Source organism: Miniopterus schreibersii, assembly GCF_964146895.1.
Source record: "Miniopterus schreibersii genome assembly, chromosome: 4".
In the NCBI taxonomy this organism is placed as follows: Eukaryota; Metazoa; Chordata; class Mammalia; order Chiroptera; family Miniopteridae; genus Miniopterus; species Miniopterus schreibersii.
This window is the reverse complement of record NC_138105.1, coordinates 51,927,149-51,944,739: the sequence shown is the minus strand read 5'-3', so window position 1 is coordinate 51,944,739 and position 17,591 is coordinate 51,927,149. Positions and strand designations below refer to the sequence as shown.

General features: G+C 40.0%; 1 protein-coding gene across 13 annotated transcripts in view; it reads left to right on the top strand.

Annotated features, from left to right (window-relative positions):
- Window positions 1-17,591, top strand: part of RAPGEF2 (Rap guanine nucleotide exchange factor 2) — a gene marked incomplete at its 5' end in the record, with an annotated part of 216,469 nt that overhangs the window by 198,046 nt on the left and 832 nt on the right. For 6 of the 13 annotated variants that reach the window (XM_081134183.1, XM_081134182.1, XM_081134177.1 and 3 more), the window contains 12 exons: window positions 195-435; window positions 2,905-3,288; window positions 3,874-4,085; window positions 4,433-4,556; window positions 5,187-5,210; window positions 6,249-6,472; window positions 8,139-8,345; window positions 10,862-11,014; window positions 11,716-11,838; window positions 13,043-13,268; window positions 13,842-14,401; window positions 16,393-16,695. In XM_081134183.1, the coding sequence (XP_080990309.1) occupies window positions 195-435; window positions 2,905-3,288; window positions 3,874-4,085; window positions 4,433-4,556; window positions 5,187-5,210; window positions 6,249-6,472; window positions 8,139-8,345; window positions 10,862-11,014; window positions 11,716-11,838; window positions 13,043-13,268; window positions 13,842-14,401; window positions 16,393-16,695 (2,781 nt within the window). The remainder of the gene's footprint in view (window positions 1-194; window positions 436-2,904; window positions 3,289-3,873; window positions 4,086-4,432; window positions 4,557-5,186; window positions 5,211-6,248; window positions 6,473-8,138; window positions 8,346-10,861; window positions 11,015-11,715; window positions 11,839-13,042; window positions 13,269-13,841; window positions 14,402-16,392; window positions 16,696-17,591) is intronic. The other 7 variants (XM_081134187.1, XM_081134186.1, XM_081134181.1 and 4 more) reach the window with 3 other exon arrangements.

The following is a 17,591-nucleotide window of genomic DNA, read 5'->3' as shown; positions in this document are numbered from 1 at the left end:
TTTGCAGTCGTCTGCAGATTATCAGCATGTTGACTGATTGCATCTTTGACGAAGAGCTATAGTAAGGGAGAGGTGAAATTTTAGCATTCTCTTTAATAAGGAGGGTATTTTTTTAATTTTCAGATTACTTCGCTTAATTGTATTACCACATGTTAAAATACTTTCTACTTACGTATGGCTTTCCTTTCCCCCAGACTTGCCAGATCAAGTGTTAAGGGTTTTTAAGGCTGATCAGCAAAGCCGATACATCATGATCAGCAAGGACACCACGGCAAAGGAAGTGGTCATTCAGGCCATCAGGGAGTTTGCAGTGACTGCCACTCCAGATCAATATTCGCTATGTGAGGTCTCCGTCACACCTGAGGGGGTAATCAAACAAAGAAGGCTTCCAGATCAGCTTTCCAAACTTGCTGATAGGATACAGCTGAGTGGGAGGTATGCAATATCTATCTTTTTAATAAAATTTGTTTACCATCCCCCCTTCAAACCCACTTCAAAATCTAAGAGATGAACACTTTCAAAGAGTCTTTCAAATGAGTAAGTACCCCTGCAGATTAAGAAGTTTTTCCCACTCGTCCAGGGGTGGCTCAGTGGTTCAGCATCAACCTAGGATCCAGGAGGTCATGGTTCGATTCCCGGTCAGGGAACATGCCCAGGTTGCAGTCTCGATTCCCGGTCGGGGGTGTGCAGGAGGCAGCCGATCAGCGATGATTCTCTCATCATTGATGTTTCTATCTCTCTCTCCCTCTCCCTTCCTGTCTCTGAAATCTATAAAGATACATTTTTTTTTTTAAAGTTTTTCCCACTTCACCAAGAATTGCTTTATCAAAGTAAATGCACACGGTAAATTTTGACCCTCAGAAGGGTCTTTGAATGACTTGTTCAAAACAAGGGCACTGTGACCTGAATGATGTTACTCTCCACCAGTGTTCAAGCAGTAACCTTTCAAGCTCACTTTTTAGGACACCGGGCTGGCAGAAGGTAAAGAAAGCCTGAAGGAAAGTACAGATGCTCTCTTACTCTTGGAACTGTACTCTCACAAAAACACTTTCTCAATATTCCACTGCTGTTTGCTCCTGCCTGCCTAACTCTTCTAGGAACTTCATTTATTTAGGCGGAGATGCCTATGACAATGTAATTGGCTAATGCTGTCTATTGTACATTATACTGTGAAAAACACTTCTTAACTCTGCAACCAAACTTTCGTTGCTGCAAAGCTTGGTCCCCTGCTGCATAAGTGCTTATTTAATACATGTAACTTACAAGAAAATATTGCACCTGATTTTGTCAGTCTCTTGAATGGTATTTCCATTGATAGATATATGTAATTTGTATTCTCAAAGCACAGATTAGTGAAAGTTAAAAAACTAGTTAAGCTTTGATTCTCATGTAGTCACCAGATTCTGCACTGACTGAAAATTACGTAGTTCTAATGATCACATTTTTTTTCTGTGATCATGTTTTTTCTATGTTACTCCCATATGGAGTGTTTCATTGTACTTGAATTTTCACATTACACATCTAAACCCCAATAGGATTCATTCCACACTTGTTTCTTGCCGTCACCTGTACCCTCTTCTTCACTTTCGCTTCATTGCCACCCCCGCCACAAGCAGGTAGTGTTGTTTTAGGAGGTCGGTTTTCCTCATTATTATTTCAATGTATATTGACATATCTGTAACCGGGATGGAGTTCTTCAAATCCCATGGAGGTGCAGATTCATGATTCACATTCATTATTCAAGAAAATTATAGATGGAGACATGTCATGGGCTTCATCATAATCAGTACTGGGAACGTTAAATCTGAATATGTCAGTGGCCCAAGGTATGTGTTTTCTGTCATGTTTGCCTTGGTGAAGTATGCAGAAGGTCAGTTTGGCAGAACTCCCTCTGTGCTCATTCTGTTTCTTCCTTTATAAAATCTGACTTAGGGAAAGCATCTGTTTTAAAAAATAAAATCACAGGGCAAACATCTGGATTCTATTTTCAACAAGTTGCTTAAAAGAGAAAGGAGCACTGTCTCTGAGTTCCTGCCTCTACAACTGGTATTAACTAGTCATTAATCTTTGGTAGCCTCTGTTTCCTCATATGAAAAATAGCAATAATACCTGCCCCACTTACTGGTAGAGTTTTTGTGAAAATCAGATATTTAACAGTTTAGTTTTGTTCTACTCAAAGGATCAAATGGGAGAAATAGCTGATAGGTTTTTTTGGTATTTGAATAAGTAAGTAAACTTGGATTGATCCAGTTTGAACCTATCAATAGCTACAGATTGTCTCTGGAAAAATAGAAGGATGACCTGTGTCATCTTCCTGCTTCCCCCTTAGAGCCTATTTCTTTATTTAAACTGAAAATTTTAATTTAGCTATTTTCTGTCACTTTTAGCAAAAAAAGGTAAAATAATCTAGAAATTAAGGAAGGACGAGAAATTAAGGAAGCACCTGGTGCACATGAAATTCCATGTGATTTGTTAGTTTTCATCGGTGACTTCTGGATAGGTGGTTCTGTGATCTGGTGACTGAGGCAGCAGCTACATTCATTTTTTTTTTCTCCACCTGAAGATATGTCTTTATTGATTTCTTAGAGAGAGGGAGGGAGAAAAAAACATCAATATGAGAGAAACATCAACTGGTTGCCTCCCATACGCACCCAGAGTGGGATTGAACCCGAAACCTAGGAAAGTTCCCTGATCGGGAATCAAACCCACGACCTTTCGGGGTACGGATGCCGCTCCAGCCAACTGGGCCACCGGGCCGGGCAGCAGCTGCATTCTTAATAGTGGAAAATCATCCTTCCACCTTTCACTTCCGTGCGCCCTCAAGCGTCCTGTGGAAAGCAGCAGTGTCCTTGCAAGGCCTGTCCTGAGCCCGCCGCGTCAGCTTTGGTTCTGTGTGTCCCGTAGGTACTACTTGAAAAACAACATGGAAACGGAAACCCTGTGCTCAGACGAGGACGCGCAGGAGCTGCTGAGGGAGAGCCAGATCTCCCTGCTGCAGCTCAGCACCGTGGAGGTGGCCACGCAGCTCTCCATGCGCAACTTCGAGCTCTTCCGCAACATTGAACCCACGGAGTATATAGACGATTTATTTAAGCTGAAATCCAAAGCCAGCTGTGCCAACCTGAAGAGATTTGAAGAAGTCATTAACCAGGAAACATTTTGGGTAGCGTCTGAAATTCTGAGAGAGACAAACCAGCTGAAGAGAATGAAGATCATTAAGCATTTCATCAAGATCGCTCTGCACTGTCGGGAATGCAAGAATTTTAACTCAATGTTTGCAATCATCAGGTAAGAGCATGTTGGTCTTAAGATTCAACTCTATTTGCAGGTTAAAAAACATGTATATCCATCCAGGAATACTGTCTAATTTGTGTAAGTGTAGTGGTTTTCATTGAATCATACTGAACAATTGTATTTCTCTGAATCCTGATTTAAAATCTCTTATATGCTGATTTGGAGCCCGGAAAATCTATATTCACCTCTTTTTTTTTTTTTTAATCTCCATAACCTTGAGGAAATTATTTGAACTTCTCTGAACATTAGTTTATTTCTCTGTAAAATAACAATCTGCCAAAGAGTTAGGGAGCGGATTAAATGATATATAATAGTCCCCTTTATCCATAGTAAACGGACCGGGAGGCTCTAAAGAGAAGAAGAGGGAAACAACTCCCTGATACTGACCCTGCTTCCACCTACCATTCTCATTACCTAGTTATTAATAGTTCCTTCTGAATCTTCCTGTAAATTATTATGTATAACTAGCATACACGCAGAGATGCTATATGTTATTAAGTCAACAGTGCACTGTTTTACTTCCTTCATTTTGTAAGGATGTCATTTCATTTTATACCACTTTTCCTTTTTTCCTCTCAGTGGCCTAAACTTGGCACCAGTTGCAAGATTGCGAACCACCTGGGAAAAACTTCCCAATAAATATGAAAAGCTATTTCAAGATCTCCAAGACCTATTTGATCCTTCCAGAAACATGGCAAAATATCGCAATGTCCTCAATAGTCAAAACCTGCAGCCTCCCATAATCCCTCTCTTCCCAGTTATCAAGAAGGATCTCACGTTCCTTCATGAAGGTAAATACAAAGTAGAGGATTTCTCCCTTCACTTGTGGAAGCATAGAATAAATGCAGGGATTGAGGAGCACAAACTGGCAGTTACAATATAGTCACTGGGAGGTAAAGAACAGCATAGAGAATGTAGTCAGTATTATTATAGTAACTATGTATTGTGCCATAGGGGCACTAAAATGATCAGGGGAGATCACTTTGTGAATTTATAATTGTCTAACCACTGTGCTGTGTATACCTGAAACTAATATAAAATAATACTGAATGTCAACTATAATTGAAAAATAATATAATTCAATTTAAAAAAAGAATAACTGCCATGTGATTTCCTTTTTCTTCTTTTCCAATGATAGGAAATGACTCAAAAGTTGACGGGCTTGTCAATTTTGAGAAGCTAAGGATGATTGCAAAAGAAATTCGTCATGTTGGCCGAATGGCTTCGGTTAACATGGACCCTGCCCTCATGTTCCGGACTCGGTGAGTATGTCACCTTCAGTGGCACGTGCGGGATTAGAGAAGGTTGAGTTTAGAGCTTCTTAATAAATGAGGAATTTTCTTTGAATATTTATATTTGTAGGTTGGCAGAAATTCTGTTAGGTCATGCAGAGAATCTCCATTCAGCTCTAATGTGGAATAAATGTCTTATTCTGTATCGGGAACACTTTTGACTGCCAGTATAAAGTTTGTCCTTCAACATTTTTCATTTAACATGAGGCACAATTATTTGTTCCTTATTTTTCAGAACAATCACTTGTTGAGCTAAAACTCATAGTTGCTGGTATGAACTAAAGTATGTAAATAACCCAAACAGTATTGTTTCAATACACACACAATGGATTTAGCTGTCAGCATAGTCAAAAATATCAGTCCAGTGGAGGAGACAACAGGAGTCAGTCTCCTTTGAGAACAAAAAATTCAAATACATTTGTCTTTTGAGCCATGTAGATATTTCTGGTCAGGTTGTGTGTGTGAGGTGACTATGCAGTTTAATGTTTGTGGGCTTCTTGTACTGCTTATTCAGAAGTCTAGTCCTTTCTTTCTGAGCTTGTGATCTTTCTGTCTCTCTTTCTACACCCATGCTTCAATCTCCATGGCTCTCACTTACAGGAAGAAGAAGTGGAGGAGTCTGGGGTAAGTGGTGGAGACTTGCATACCCACACTCAGTTCTTATTCTGTTCATGGCGTTGTTTTCTTACCTGCTGTATTTTCTGATGCTTTGCATTTTTGCATTTTTTTCTTAACCCTCTGCTCTAGCAGCATTTCCGTTGGCAAACTGACTTCCAGTTTAATCTGTTGGGGCTTTTGCTTTTGAGGTCATGATCCATGAGAGCTGTGAAATGACTGATGATTGTTCCGGGGAACTGTAGGTCAGACATACTTCTGAGCTTTCAGAAAGATTTTATTTTAACATAATTTCTGTGTTTTGAAATAGGCAAAGTCGAAAGGGGGGTGAGGGGAGGAAGGATGTGAGGAGGAAAAAATGTGCAATTTAAATTCCATTGCACAGATATTTGAGCAGTAAATATATGTGATATAAAAGCTGCCCCTAGGTATTAAAACTAAATTTTTTTACAGCTTAACTAACTACTGTTTTCATTCTATAAACCAATTCTTTTGAAAAATAATTCTTAACAATTCATGTGCTAGTTTCTATACATATATGTTTACATTTGCATGACCATTATATTAACAGTTTGACCATATTACTTTAGAAACTCACTACATTTAACCCAAGGAATAAGAAAACAATTGTAAACATCTAGCTAATTTTTTTAATCTATGTAAAACTCCCTCTGTAGAAGAAGTCAGTTTAATGTAAATCCTAATTATAACTGTATTCTTGCATGAGCTTTTATATCTAGTTATTATTATATTATCATTTGCTGGCTTTTATGAGAGAACTGCCTTGAATGCTCTGTAGATGTGAAAAGTAGAATTTCCTAGTTGGAACGAAACAGGCACCAAACATGTATATGTATATATGCAGGATTCTTTTTTAACTTAAAAAAATTAATTCATATTATTCTGTATTCCTTTGTATCAGTTTACTTACCAGAATAAAGCATGTGACCTTTTGAACATAGAATATTTGTGTAAGTCTTAGCCCGTTTCCGAGGTAAAGGAACCCCATGCTAGAGTGAGCTGCATATCTGCCTTTTCGTCTTCCAGGTCCCTCAGCCAGGGTAGTACAAACGCAACGGTGCTAGACGTTGCTCAGACAGGTGGTCATAAAAAGCGCGTGCGCCGTAGTTCCTTTCTCAATGCCAAAAAGCTCTACGAAGATGCCCAGATGGCTCGCAAAGTGAAGCAGTACCTGTCCAACTTGGAGTTAGAGATGGATGAGGAGAGCCTTCAGACACTGTCCCTGCAGTGTGAGCCAGCCACCAACACGCGTGAGTGTTTCCGTCAGGTGCTGCGGGATCTGGCGGGGGTGCAGATTCGCCTCCTGTGCCATGGCCGGGGGTGACAAAGGGGGGCTTAATGCACGCGGGAAGCAGTCTCCTGACACGCCTTGGGTGCTGCCGTGGAGCACCCTGCAGCCCTGTCCTGGGCTGGGCCTCGCGTCCATCTGTTACGTAGGGGACTGGAGAGAATTCAGCTGGGTTAGTGTGGGGAGGGTGACACCACAGGCTTACTTAGGATGCCTGTTGTTTGGGCTTCATCCCAACACAGCCAGTGTGCAGGCGAGGGACACGTGGGTGGGTGGGTCTCGCGTTTGCACCCCTTGTGTTCTCACAGATGCTTCCAAAGGGATGGGCAACCCGAGAGGGGTGAGGGGCCACCAGGTCAGAGCGGGGCAGAACTAAGTATGGTGTGCTGGCCGCCTTTTACCCCCTCTGCCCAGACGGCACCCAGCATTAAGTTCAGCCACCACGTAAAGCAGTAATTCTAATTCTGCTGCACAGTGAACTACAGCTCAGCCTAATGTGAGGCTTCCCAGCCTTTAAAAAATCTGGCCAGGCTGGAAATGGAGGCAGTTTTCTCTTTATTTGCATCTATAGAGTGTCCCCCCAAAAAATGTATGCACGTACTTGCAATAATTATAAAGTCAATCTTTGTTAAAATACGTTTCATTTTTAAAATTGAGCTATTAGCTGTTAAAGTGTATATACAGTTTTGGGGGGACACCTGTATATCTGTAGGACAGAGGCATTTTATATTTGGGGCATGGCTCGGTCTTTTATGGGCAAGTTTGAAGATACCGTCTATAGAATATGAATGTTATGTAGGTGACTTGAGAAAATTCAAGTCATTCAGGCTTACCCAGGCACTCCACTATGGAAGCTCTGTGGGTCCTGATGAAGAGCCTGTCCTCTGAGGTCAGATCGGTTGAGTTCACATCCTGTTCGCCCCTCTCCCTAGCAAGGTCACCTTAGGTAGGTTCCTTGAGCTCCCTAATCCTTAGCTTCTTTATGGGTGAATTGCAGGAAGTATACTTATGTCATCGAGTTGCTTTTAATATTAATGCACGATACATACAGCATTTAATTGCCCTATTAAATTGGTTTGCTTTTTATCTGCCATGAAATTATACACTCAGTATAGTATTCAGGCAGCATTGGCTGCTCTTAACTAACACAGTTCTACCCCATAGAAGAGAGAATGTGAGAGTAAAAAGATTATAGTTAATAGCATTTATTAAGTAAAAACTAAGCTCATATATGCCACGGGCTTTTGAACACCATTTTAGAAACATAATTCTAACAATTTTCCTGTTGTAGTTTTTATGATATACTTGTGTGTGTTTTTAATATACACACACATGATGTGTTGAATTATCCATATTTTTCAATTTTTAATGTGGTCTTTAATAGAAGAATCATCTTTTGAGATAGTTTCATAAGGTAAATATCTTTTCCCTGTTATGCCTTCAATATTTTCTGTAACTAGGGTTCTCCCCCTGCCCCCATATCTGTCCTTTACGTAGACAACAGGAAAAAAAAGACACATTTTAGGATCTTGCCTTCAGAAAACACTCACGTAGTTCTAAAAGTATCTTGTATGTAGCTACTAACATCTTAAATTTCTTGTTTTATTTTCAAACCAAAAAATTATCAGTGCCTAAGAATCCTGGTGACAAAAAGCCTGTCAAAACTGAGACCTCCCCGGTGGCCCCGAGGGCAGGGTCACAGCAGAAAGCCCAGCCCCAGCCCCAGACCCAGCCACCGCAACCACCACATAAAGCCAACCAAGGGCTGCAGGTCCCCGCTGTGTCCCTCTATCCTTCACGAAAGAAGGTGCCCGTGAAGGACCTTCCACCCTTCGGTAGGTGACTAAATTCATGTTCTCTTTGCTGCTATTCACTGTCATAATTTTCAGGTTAGGGGAAAATGCTTGTCTTGGATAACTTTGTCTAATATTCTCGAGTCTCTCCCTGATTATTACCTCTTAATAGATCATCAATGTTGAGTAAGTTAAACTTTACCTTTCTCAGTAGAAGGTACTGATTTGATAGAGTATCTCATTTACTTGTGCTCATTTGTCATAGTGGAGGATGGGGGCATGGAATGGGGAAATTATGCTTTTACTAATTTAATTTTTAATGAGTACAGAAGTTGCTTTGTCCATATACATTACCTAAACTAGTTTTGTCCATAAATTATTTTTTTTTAACTCGGGAGGGTGAGCTTTTTGCTCATGATATCCACTCACCAAACTCAAAAATACCTCCTAACAGCCAAAATTATTTTGCATAAAATATACTGGTTCCCATGTATATATATGAAAGAAAGGAAACAATATTAATAAAAGGAAAAATTTTTTTGAAAACTAGTAGCAAAGAGTTTACTTAGATAAAATAGGGTTTTGGTAACTAGGATAGTTCCTGCCCCATTACAACCTGTCTTTATGAGTTGGGCAAGAGTTTTATAGTAAATCCTTTGGCCCAATCCTTTGGATCAGCAAGTGTCCTATCCTTAGAGTCTGGGGAAGATTGAGAAAAGAATACCTTTACTTGACATTTTCCCTCTCAAATAAATGTTTGGATTGCTGCCCCTGTCACAAACAACCTGAATTTCATGTTTCTTGTCCACTGTCTTATTGCTACTCATATATTCCTAAATCCCCTGCAATCTGACTTCTATTTCCTCTTTTACACTGAACTTATATAGCAGTTTATCACTCTTCCTTTTACCAAAATGGAACCTATTAGCCCAAATATAGATGTGCCTGAATATATAAAATACTATACCCCACTTTCCCGGAGAGAGTATTTCTCAAAATGTTTTAGGCCTATTTGAATTTATGAACTTTAAAAATGTGGATGAGATAGTCATGTGTCTTATGATAATTAGTTTGACATAAATATTCAGTCACATAATAATAAAATATTAATTTAAAGATGCTGAACTGCCCCCACTCTAATTCATGAAATAATTTTGTTCTAAATACTTCATGCATTTTTTTTTTATTTAAAATGTATCTTTATTGATTTCAGAGAGAGGAAGGGAGAGGGGCGGAGAGAGAGAGAGAGAGAGAGAGAGACATCAATGATAAGTCATTGATCGACTGCCTCCCGCATGCCCCCTGCTGGGGATCGAGCCCGAAACCCCGGCATGTGCCCTGACCGGGAATCAAGCCAATATCGCCTGGATCATAGGCCGATGCTCAACTGCTGAGCCACGATAGCCAGGCCCTTTCTGCATTTTTAAATTAGAGTTTTTGTCATCACTATACCCACTTTTGAACTGGAACAGTTTTCTAAGGCATAGCATCCTCACATTCATCTATACTGTTCAAAAGACAACGCTCTTTGAATCTGTGTATAATGCTCACCTTGGAAATTTTTCAAAATCAAAACTATTTACTTATAAAGCTTCAGTGTAGCTCAGATTTTCATGCATCCTGTGTATTTAAGCATCTATACATATAATTAAAATATTGCCTTAAAGGTGATTTAAAAGATTGTATTAAAACAACATAAGCACATGAGGTGAAATGAAGAATTAAATCTTTGTTAAATTTCATTGCTTCCTTTTTAATGGATTCTGTTAAGAACATTAAAACTAGCATTTTACTGAGATAGTTTCAGTCTATGATGCCTTCCCAAGTATCTTTTTGTTGTTCAAAATTCGGTCATGGAGAGTGGCTCATAATATTTACTTTGTAAAATATTTTAATGTGACTCCCTCATTTCTAAAATTTTTCTTTTTAAAAAAATCACTGTATAATGACATGTATAATCCTTCTTTCTTTTCCAGCCCTCATTTTACTTGATCCCAGTTGGCACTGGGTCACTCCCTTTGACTTTCTGTGAACCTTCCTCTGTGGTGTCTGTGGGTCTCCTCCTCCTGCTTTCTCTTTCATCTATTTATTTGAGCAAATATTAACTGAATGGAATTCCTTAAGAGTTTTCTCATTTGCTTTTTTAGGACTTCCTTTTAGCTCTTGGCTCTTGACTTTTCTCTCATCGTTCCACTTTCCCTGAACTAACATATCCAACAACATCAAAATACCTGTTTCCAACTCAGACCTCACTTCTTAGTAATAAATATATATATATATTTTTTAATTATTGTTGTCTAACATATTGCTGAATAAAGATGGTGATTACATTAAGATTTAGAACCTAAAGTAAAATATCAAAAACAGTCCATTTCTAGGCTCTGGCAGATATCAGTCAGAAACCAAACTGGAGGTATCTTGTGTCTTCTATAAGCTTATGGTCCATACCGTGAAGAGTACAAAGACCATTGAAATTGTAAAAGCTTGAATCTAAATGTAATATTAAATCTTAATACAAAAAAGGTTAACTTATTTAAGTTATTTGCTTTCTCTTAAAGGCATCAACTCTCCACAAGCTTTAAAGAAAATTCTTTCTTTGTCTGAAGAAGGCAGTCTGGAGCGTCACAAGAAACAAGCAGAAGATACGATATCAAATGCATCTTCACAGCTTTCTTCTCCTCCCACTTCTCCTCAAAGTTCTCCAAGGAAAGGTAGATTAAATTACTTATTATTTCTCTTTATAGCAATCTGTACTTTTCAGCTGTAATAAATTCCAGAGTTATATATATCATTTTTTAGGTTATACAGTAGAGCCATTTTATTTTTAATCTTATACTAAGTCGTTTTAAACTTATAACTGTATATATAAAGCCTTCCAAAAATATATTTAAATTTTTTATTGATTGTAAGTGTGGAAATAATTTTTGTACTAAAAGCTGTTCTAACTAAATATGATTATATAACATTAATTACGGAGAGCTTTAAAAACATAAGAAAAACTAATGCCTTCCTGATTTATTTTTTTTCGTTGTATTAACACAGGTCTTGATTACCTTCTGTGTTGCTACCTCTTTTTATTTTTAAAAAGGTTAAATTTTAGGCAGTCAAATCCTCCTCCTTCCATCGGTGCTTTCTTATATTAGAATAATAGATCTGCCACATAACCCTGCAGGCTACTTTCTTCTCTTGCCCTTTAATTGAATGGGTATAAACTAGTAATAATAAATGGTTAAGACCGTTTCCCCAAGAAGGAGGCCCCAAAAGATTAATAAATTGTGAGATTTCACTGAATCGACAAGTACCTCTCTGCTTTACTTTTTAGACATTTCAGACGTCTGTGCATTTTGTGTGGGCATCAGCCTCTACTGTTCTTGTTAAACGGATCTGAATTCTTTTCTCGTCCCGTTGTCAGGTGGCAGTGGCAATCAGCTGAGATCTTTTGGCTCCGGGCAGTTGGACTTAACCAGTTCCTCCTCTTCTCTTGGAAGTGAGAACAGTAACAAGAATAACAATGCACCTCGGACCTATGGGATAGGTGGGGTTTATAGAACCAAAAGCGGGGCGGGAAAGAGAGGAATCATCTCAGTGGTTACGGAAAATGGGAGAATCCTCTAAATGTCAAGTGCTCCGTCTGAGTGATGATGAGATTTTTTTTTTTTGAGCAAGCTGTTCAGGGGAGGTTTTAAATCTTGTCTGTCAGAACTTGCAGTGTGGTTTATAAAAAGACATTTCATAGATGAACACATTAAATCTTATCAAGACCTGTGCAACCTTTAAAAAGTAAATCAGGAATTAACAAGTTACTGAAAGAACAGGGAAGTACTATTTAGAGAATAAATTTAGCAGCATTTAGGTGCTCTAGAGTTAACTTTTTTAGTAGATAAGTGGCATTCGAAAATTGCATTGCATACATATAATTATGTAAAATCAATATTTTAAGTAATATGAGATCCTTAGTAATGTTGTAAAAATGAATACTGAGAAAGAAGATTTGGGGTTGTTGTTTTTTATTATTAAAAATATCCAAGATAGGCCTCTTTTGTGACTTTCAAAAATTATTTTTAGGAACAAAGGGAATTTAAGGGCTCTTTAGGTCAAGATGTGGACATCTGTTTAGACATTTTAAAGTAACGTCTAGGGTGAAAGTGGAGATTTTGTACATTACATCCTTTAAAACAACTGGCTTTTATGCGATTTGTCCAATATATTATTAATGTTAAAAAACCAAGTGACAGAAATCCAAAGATATTTTTTCAGGTTTTATTCCTTACTCTTATTTGTCCATTTAAAATTATAAATATTTCCAGTTGAATTATTCTATGCTGTAAAGTTCTAAAAATTGGAAACAAGATTACTGACTTGGCAGTTTGCAAAAAATATACTTTAAAATCTGACCATAGTTATTCTTCATAGTTTCTTCTATAGAGACTGACAGTAGTTTAATCTGTATTTATGAGAGCTAAGAATAGTCGAGTAGCACCATGATTTCTGCATTATTTCCTGGTTCACATAGCACGGTTTTCTTTTTTCCTCTAATCTTTCATTAAGCAAGTTAAGCTTCGTTCTAGTATAAATTTACTTTGTCTCAGTCGCCTGCTCTCCACAAGTAAAATGCATTTTTCCTCACTTTGGTATTGCTCTCTTTGGCCTACATTTGGTTTTCGCTTTTGTTTCGGAGACTCTGGTTTTATGTTATAAACCTACAGCGTCTAATTAATCTGGTTGTCTTTCCCATGCAGGCTACACCCTGGCTCCCAGCGGTACTGTGGATAATTTTTCAGATTCTGGTCACAGTGAAATTTCTTCACGATCCAGCATTGTCAGCAATTCTTCCTTTGACTCGGTGCCGGTCTCGCTGCATGATGAGAGGCGCCAGAGGCATTCTGTCAGCATCGTGGAAGCAAACCTAGGCGTGAGCAGGACGGAGAGGAGGACCCCGATTGAGCCCGACCAGTACAGCTTAGGGTAGGCGCCTTTTCTTGAGCGCTCTTTACATCCTTTCTTTCCTCCCTTAAGAATGAGTCCTTTTTTCTAGATGCGTATTTCCATTTGTTTTACATAACGCCTAAGAACTTTTCTCCCTTGCCAGTGACTGGTATTCACAGGATCTGGATTACTAAGTGCCCGGCTATTTCTGTTGTGCTTTTTCATGCTGTTTTTGCTGTGCTCTCAGAGTTAGGTTTTTTTCTTACTGGAATGCCATCGTCCTGTGCTGAAGGCAGGGTGGCTTTAGCGTGTGCCTCAGTTCCTTGGCATGGGCTGCCTTCCTGAAATGTTCAGATTAGATTGAGCCTTGTAAGGAAAATGTTCCTTTATTCTAAGCAAGTAATTGTTCTTTTCCTGCTGTGTTTACTTTATGGTGATGGCAAGGTGAGAAAATTCGGCAGAACTGGCCCCTGTCATGCAGTCCAGTGGTGCTTTCATCTTATCCCTGGAATGAAAGAGAGCCACCTTTCTAGGAAAAAGTATTTTGGTTTTACCGTAAGTGTATTTGTTGACAATCTTGCTTTTTCTTTTCCATTTCTTTTGACCACTTAGGTCCTACGCACCAGTGTCCGAGAGTCGGGGCTTATACGCTACAGCGACAGTAATTTCTTCTCCAAGCACAGAGGAGCTGTCCCAAGACCAGGGGGATCGCGCTTCACTCGATGCTGCCGACAGCGGCCGTGGGAGTTGGACCTCGTGCTCAAGTGGTTCCCATGATAATATACAGACCATCCAGCACCAGAGAAGCTGGGAGACACTTCCATTCGGGCACACTCACTTTGATTATTCAGGAGATCCTGCAAGTGTATGGGCCTCAAGCAGCCATATGGACCAAATCATGTTTTCTGATCATAGCACAAAATATAACAGGCAAAATCAAAGTAGAGAGAGTCTTGAACAAGCCCAGTCTCGGGCAAGCTGGGCCTCTTCCACAGGCTACTGGGGAGAAGACTCAGAAGGTGACACAGGGACAATAAAGCGAAGGGGTGGCAAAGATGTTTCCATTGAAGCCGAAAGCAGCAGCATGCCGTCTGTGACCACAGAGGAAACCAAGCCTGTCCCCATGCCTGCCCATATAGCTGTGACATCAACTACTGCAAAGGGACTTATTGGTAAGATTATGGGGGAGATCATCACGTCTGGATCGTGGCTTTAACATATCAAAAGTAAAATTGTGTTTGTGGTTCTTTTTCCTCGTTTCCCCCATTGCTTATAAGGCTTGACATGAACTGTGGTTAAGAGCGCAGGTCCTGTGGTCAGGTGCATATCATTATTTTCCAGCGTAGTGTGCATGCCGTGCTCCTTGGCTATCAGAATCAGGAATCAGTAGGTTGTCGTTATGGTTATTTTCTGGTCTCATATTGATCTTTTTAGCTGAAAATTATCAGGAAGGATGGCCATTCTCTGTAGAGGAAGAATTTTTAATTGAAGCTTTTAAATATTTTATTATTCTATTTTGCTCCCTTGAATTGTACTTAGAACTTTATACTTTGCATATTTAAAAATCTTCTATTGATTTTGTTATGCAGACAGATTATTTCTGTGCTAAACAGATTCTCTCTGTGCACTACGGAACGAGGGGGAGGGTGCTAAGAGAGAACGTAATGAGCAAGAGCTTAGGAGTCAGGCGGATTGGGGTTGGAATCGGTGTTCTCCTTTTCTAGCTTTGTGGCATTGGGCAACGCACTGAACTGTCTGTTTCCTCATCTGTAAAATGAGTTTAGTAATTTCTACTAATACAGTTGGTGTGAGGATTAAAGGAATTCTCTGCGAAGCACTTGGAATAGCTCCCAGATAGCAACTGATAAGTGAGTGAAAGATGCTATTGCTTTGCTACTGCTGCTTCTGTTGTGAAGTGTCTCATGTTCTCCCAGTCTCTTGGGATGAATTTTCTGTGGTATATTCATTGTGTGTACAACTGAAGTATAGAAACACATTATTGAATAGGGAGTGAGAAATTCCAGAGTGTAATCATTAGAAACATCACTTTTATTAGTAGGGAAACTGTACTTATTTACCATGTAAATAGTCATGGGTGGATGTCAAATTTAATATCCTTTTCAAATGTATAAGGAGATAACTATTAATACCTGTTCTTAGGTTGCAAATTTTAAAACACTTTTAGCAAACTAATACTCAGACTTTTTAATGCAAAGGAAAGAAAAATGATTTTTTAGTTCCTAACAGTTGAGTCTAGAAAGTTCAAGAAAATAAAACTGCTTTTACTCGCCTTTACAGATTTCATGTTCTATCTAGGTCATGAACATTAATCACAGGCTTTTAAGAGAACTACATACCTTACACATAGTTTTAGAGTTTTTAAATTTGCATCATTTTTGGTGCCACTTTTCCAATTTTTTATTTTTTAAGCAAAGGACTTTGTTGGTTTTTTTTTCATTGATTATTAGCATTTCTAGGTCAAAGAAGCTGATCTGACAGTTGAGAGCAGGTAGATGGCATCGCTGTCAAGCGCCCCTGGGCTTTTGCTTTGAGAGATGCTTCTGAGTGCCCATAGCTCCTGGCTGCCACTACTGACCTACTAGATGAGTGTAAAATAAACACGATGGGACTATATTTAGAAAAGTATTTTAATTCACTGTGTTCCAAAGTGGGCCCAAGACCTGAAGTAATGTGAAATTATTCTCTGCCTGATAAGGGAAAACGCCCAGCAGAGAGAGGCTCCGCCTGCCTGCTCCCTGGGGCAGGGAGAGAGGAAGGAACGTTTACCAGGCACTGCCAGCAAGTTGCAGGCATAGTACTGGGTACCTTTTATGTTCTCTTTGCTTAATCTTTCCAATAAACCCAAGGGATGGGTGTTACCCTTATTGCTATTTTATAGTTAAGCCAAGTCTTGAAGTAGTTGACTTAAAGTACCGAGACTGCCTGGCAGCTCCTCTCGCCCATTGTTTGGCCACGCGGAGAAAACCACTGTGAGCGTTTGGTTTGTTAGCATCCACTCCCCCGCCGGCCCCATGCCCATCTCTGTCTCATGTCACACTGCGTGCTGTCCTAGTAATAATTCTATAGGTGTTTACGGACGTTGGTGGCGTGAAGCCCCCTTCCAGAGCATTTTGTAATGGCTGGTGCCTTGTCTCCACTGCAGCGCGAAAGGAGGGCAGGTATCGAGAGCCCCCGCCCACCCCTCCAGGCTACATCGGAATCCCCATCACCGACTTCCCAGAAGGACATCCCCATCCCGCCAGGAAGCCCCCGGACTACAACGTGGCGCTGCAGCGATCCCGGATGCTGGCCCGGCCCTCGGACGCGGCCGGGCCCCCCGCGCCCCCGCCGCACGCGCACCCCGCCGGCGGCAGGCCCGCGAGCAAGCCCCAGTGGCACAAGCCCAGCGAGTGCGACCCGCGCCTCGCCCCCTATCAGACCCAGGGGTTTTCCACCGAGGAGGACGGTACATACTCTTAAAGCCCTGAAGTTAGATGTGTTCGTTTACGCCGCCCCTAAGCGCGCCGGGGTGCTTGTGCTTTCACACCCTGATCGCTGTGTCCCCAGACACACCCCGCACGTTTTATAGTTGGGGTTCCGAAGGGAGGGTCAGAGCTTTCCTGTGTGTGTGTGTGTGTGTGTGTGTGTGTGTGTGTGTGTGTGTGTTCTAAAGTGCTCGAGAAATACTAAAGATTGTGGAAGCGGTCGCTTGTGATGAAGCGTGTGCATGACTGGATTTCCCTCCTAATTCTCAGTGTCCTGTGGAAAGGTTATATTTGGACTTGTAATGAGTTCCAAAGGAAAGGGAGGAATACACTTCTCTGTAACTTTTTTGCCTGCCTTCTACAATTCTGCCTCCAGCTGTGAAGAGGAAGAGGGAGATCCTGCCCCAATCTCCTTTCTTTCTTTGAGTTTTCATTTAACATGTTTTGGTATGCAAATAATCACAGTAAAAAGCAAAACATGAACAATGAAAATTAGTTATAATCCTCATCATTTGTAGATAATCACTATTAACATTTCATTGTAGCCTCTTCTAGACTTTTTTTATCTGGATGTGAGTGTACATTATTTTTAAAGTCATGCTGTTTTATAACTTTTGTCACTGAATTCATTAACTTTCCAACCTATAAATAGATAATGGATACATTTTATATTGTGTGTATATATTTATTTATTTCCTTTTTAAAAAATATATATTGATTTCAGAGAGAGGAAGGGAGAGGGAAAGAGAGAGAGAGAAACATCAATGATGAGAGAGTCATTGATCGCCTGCCTCCTGCACATCTCCTACTGGGGATCAAGCCCGCAACCCTGCATGTGCCCTGACCGGGAATCAAACCACGATCTCCTGGATCCTAG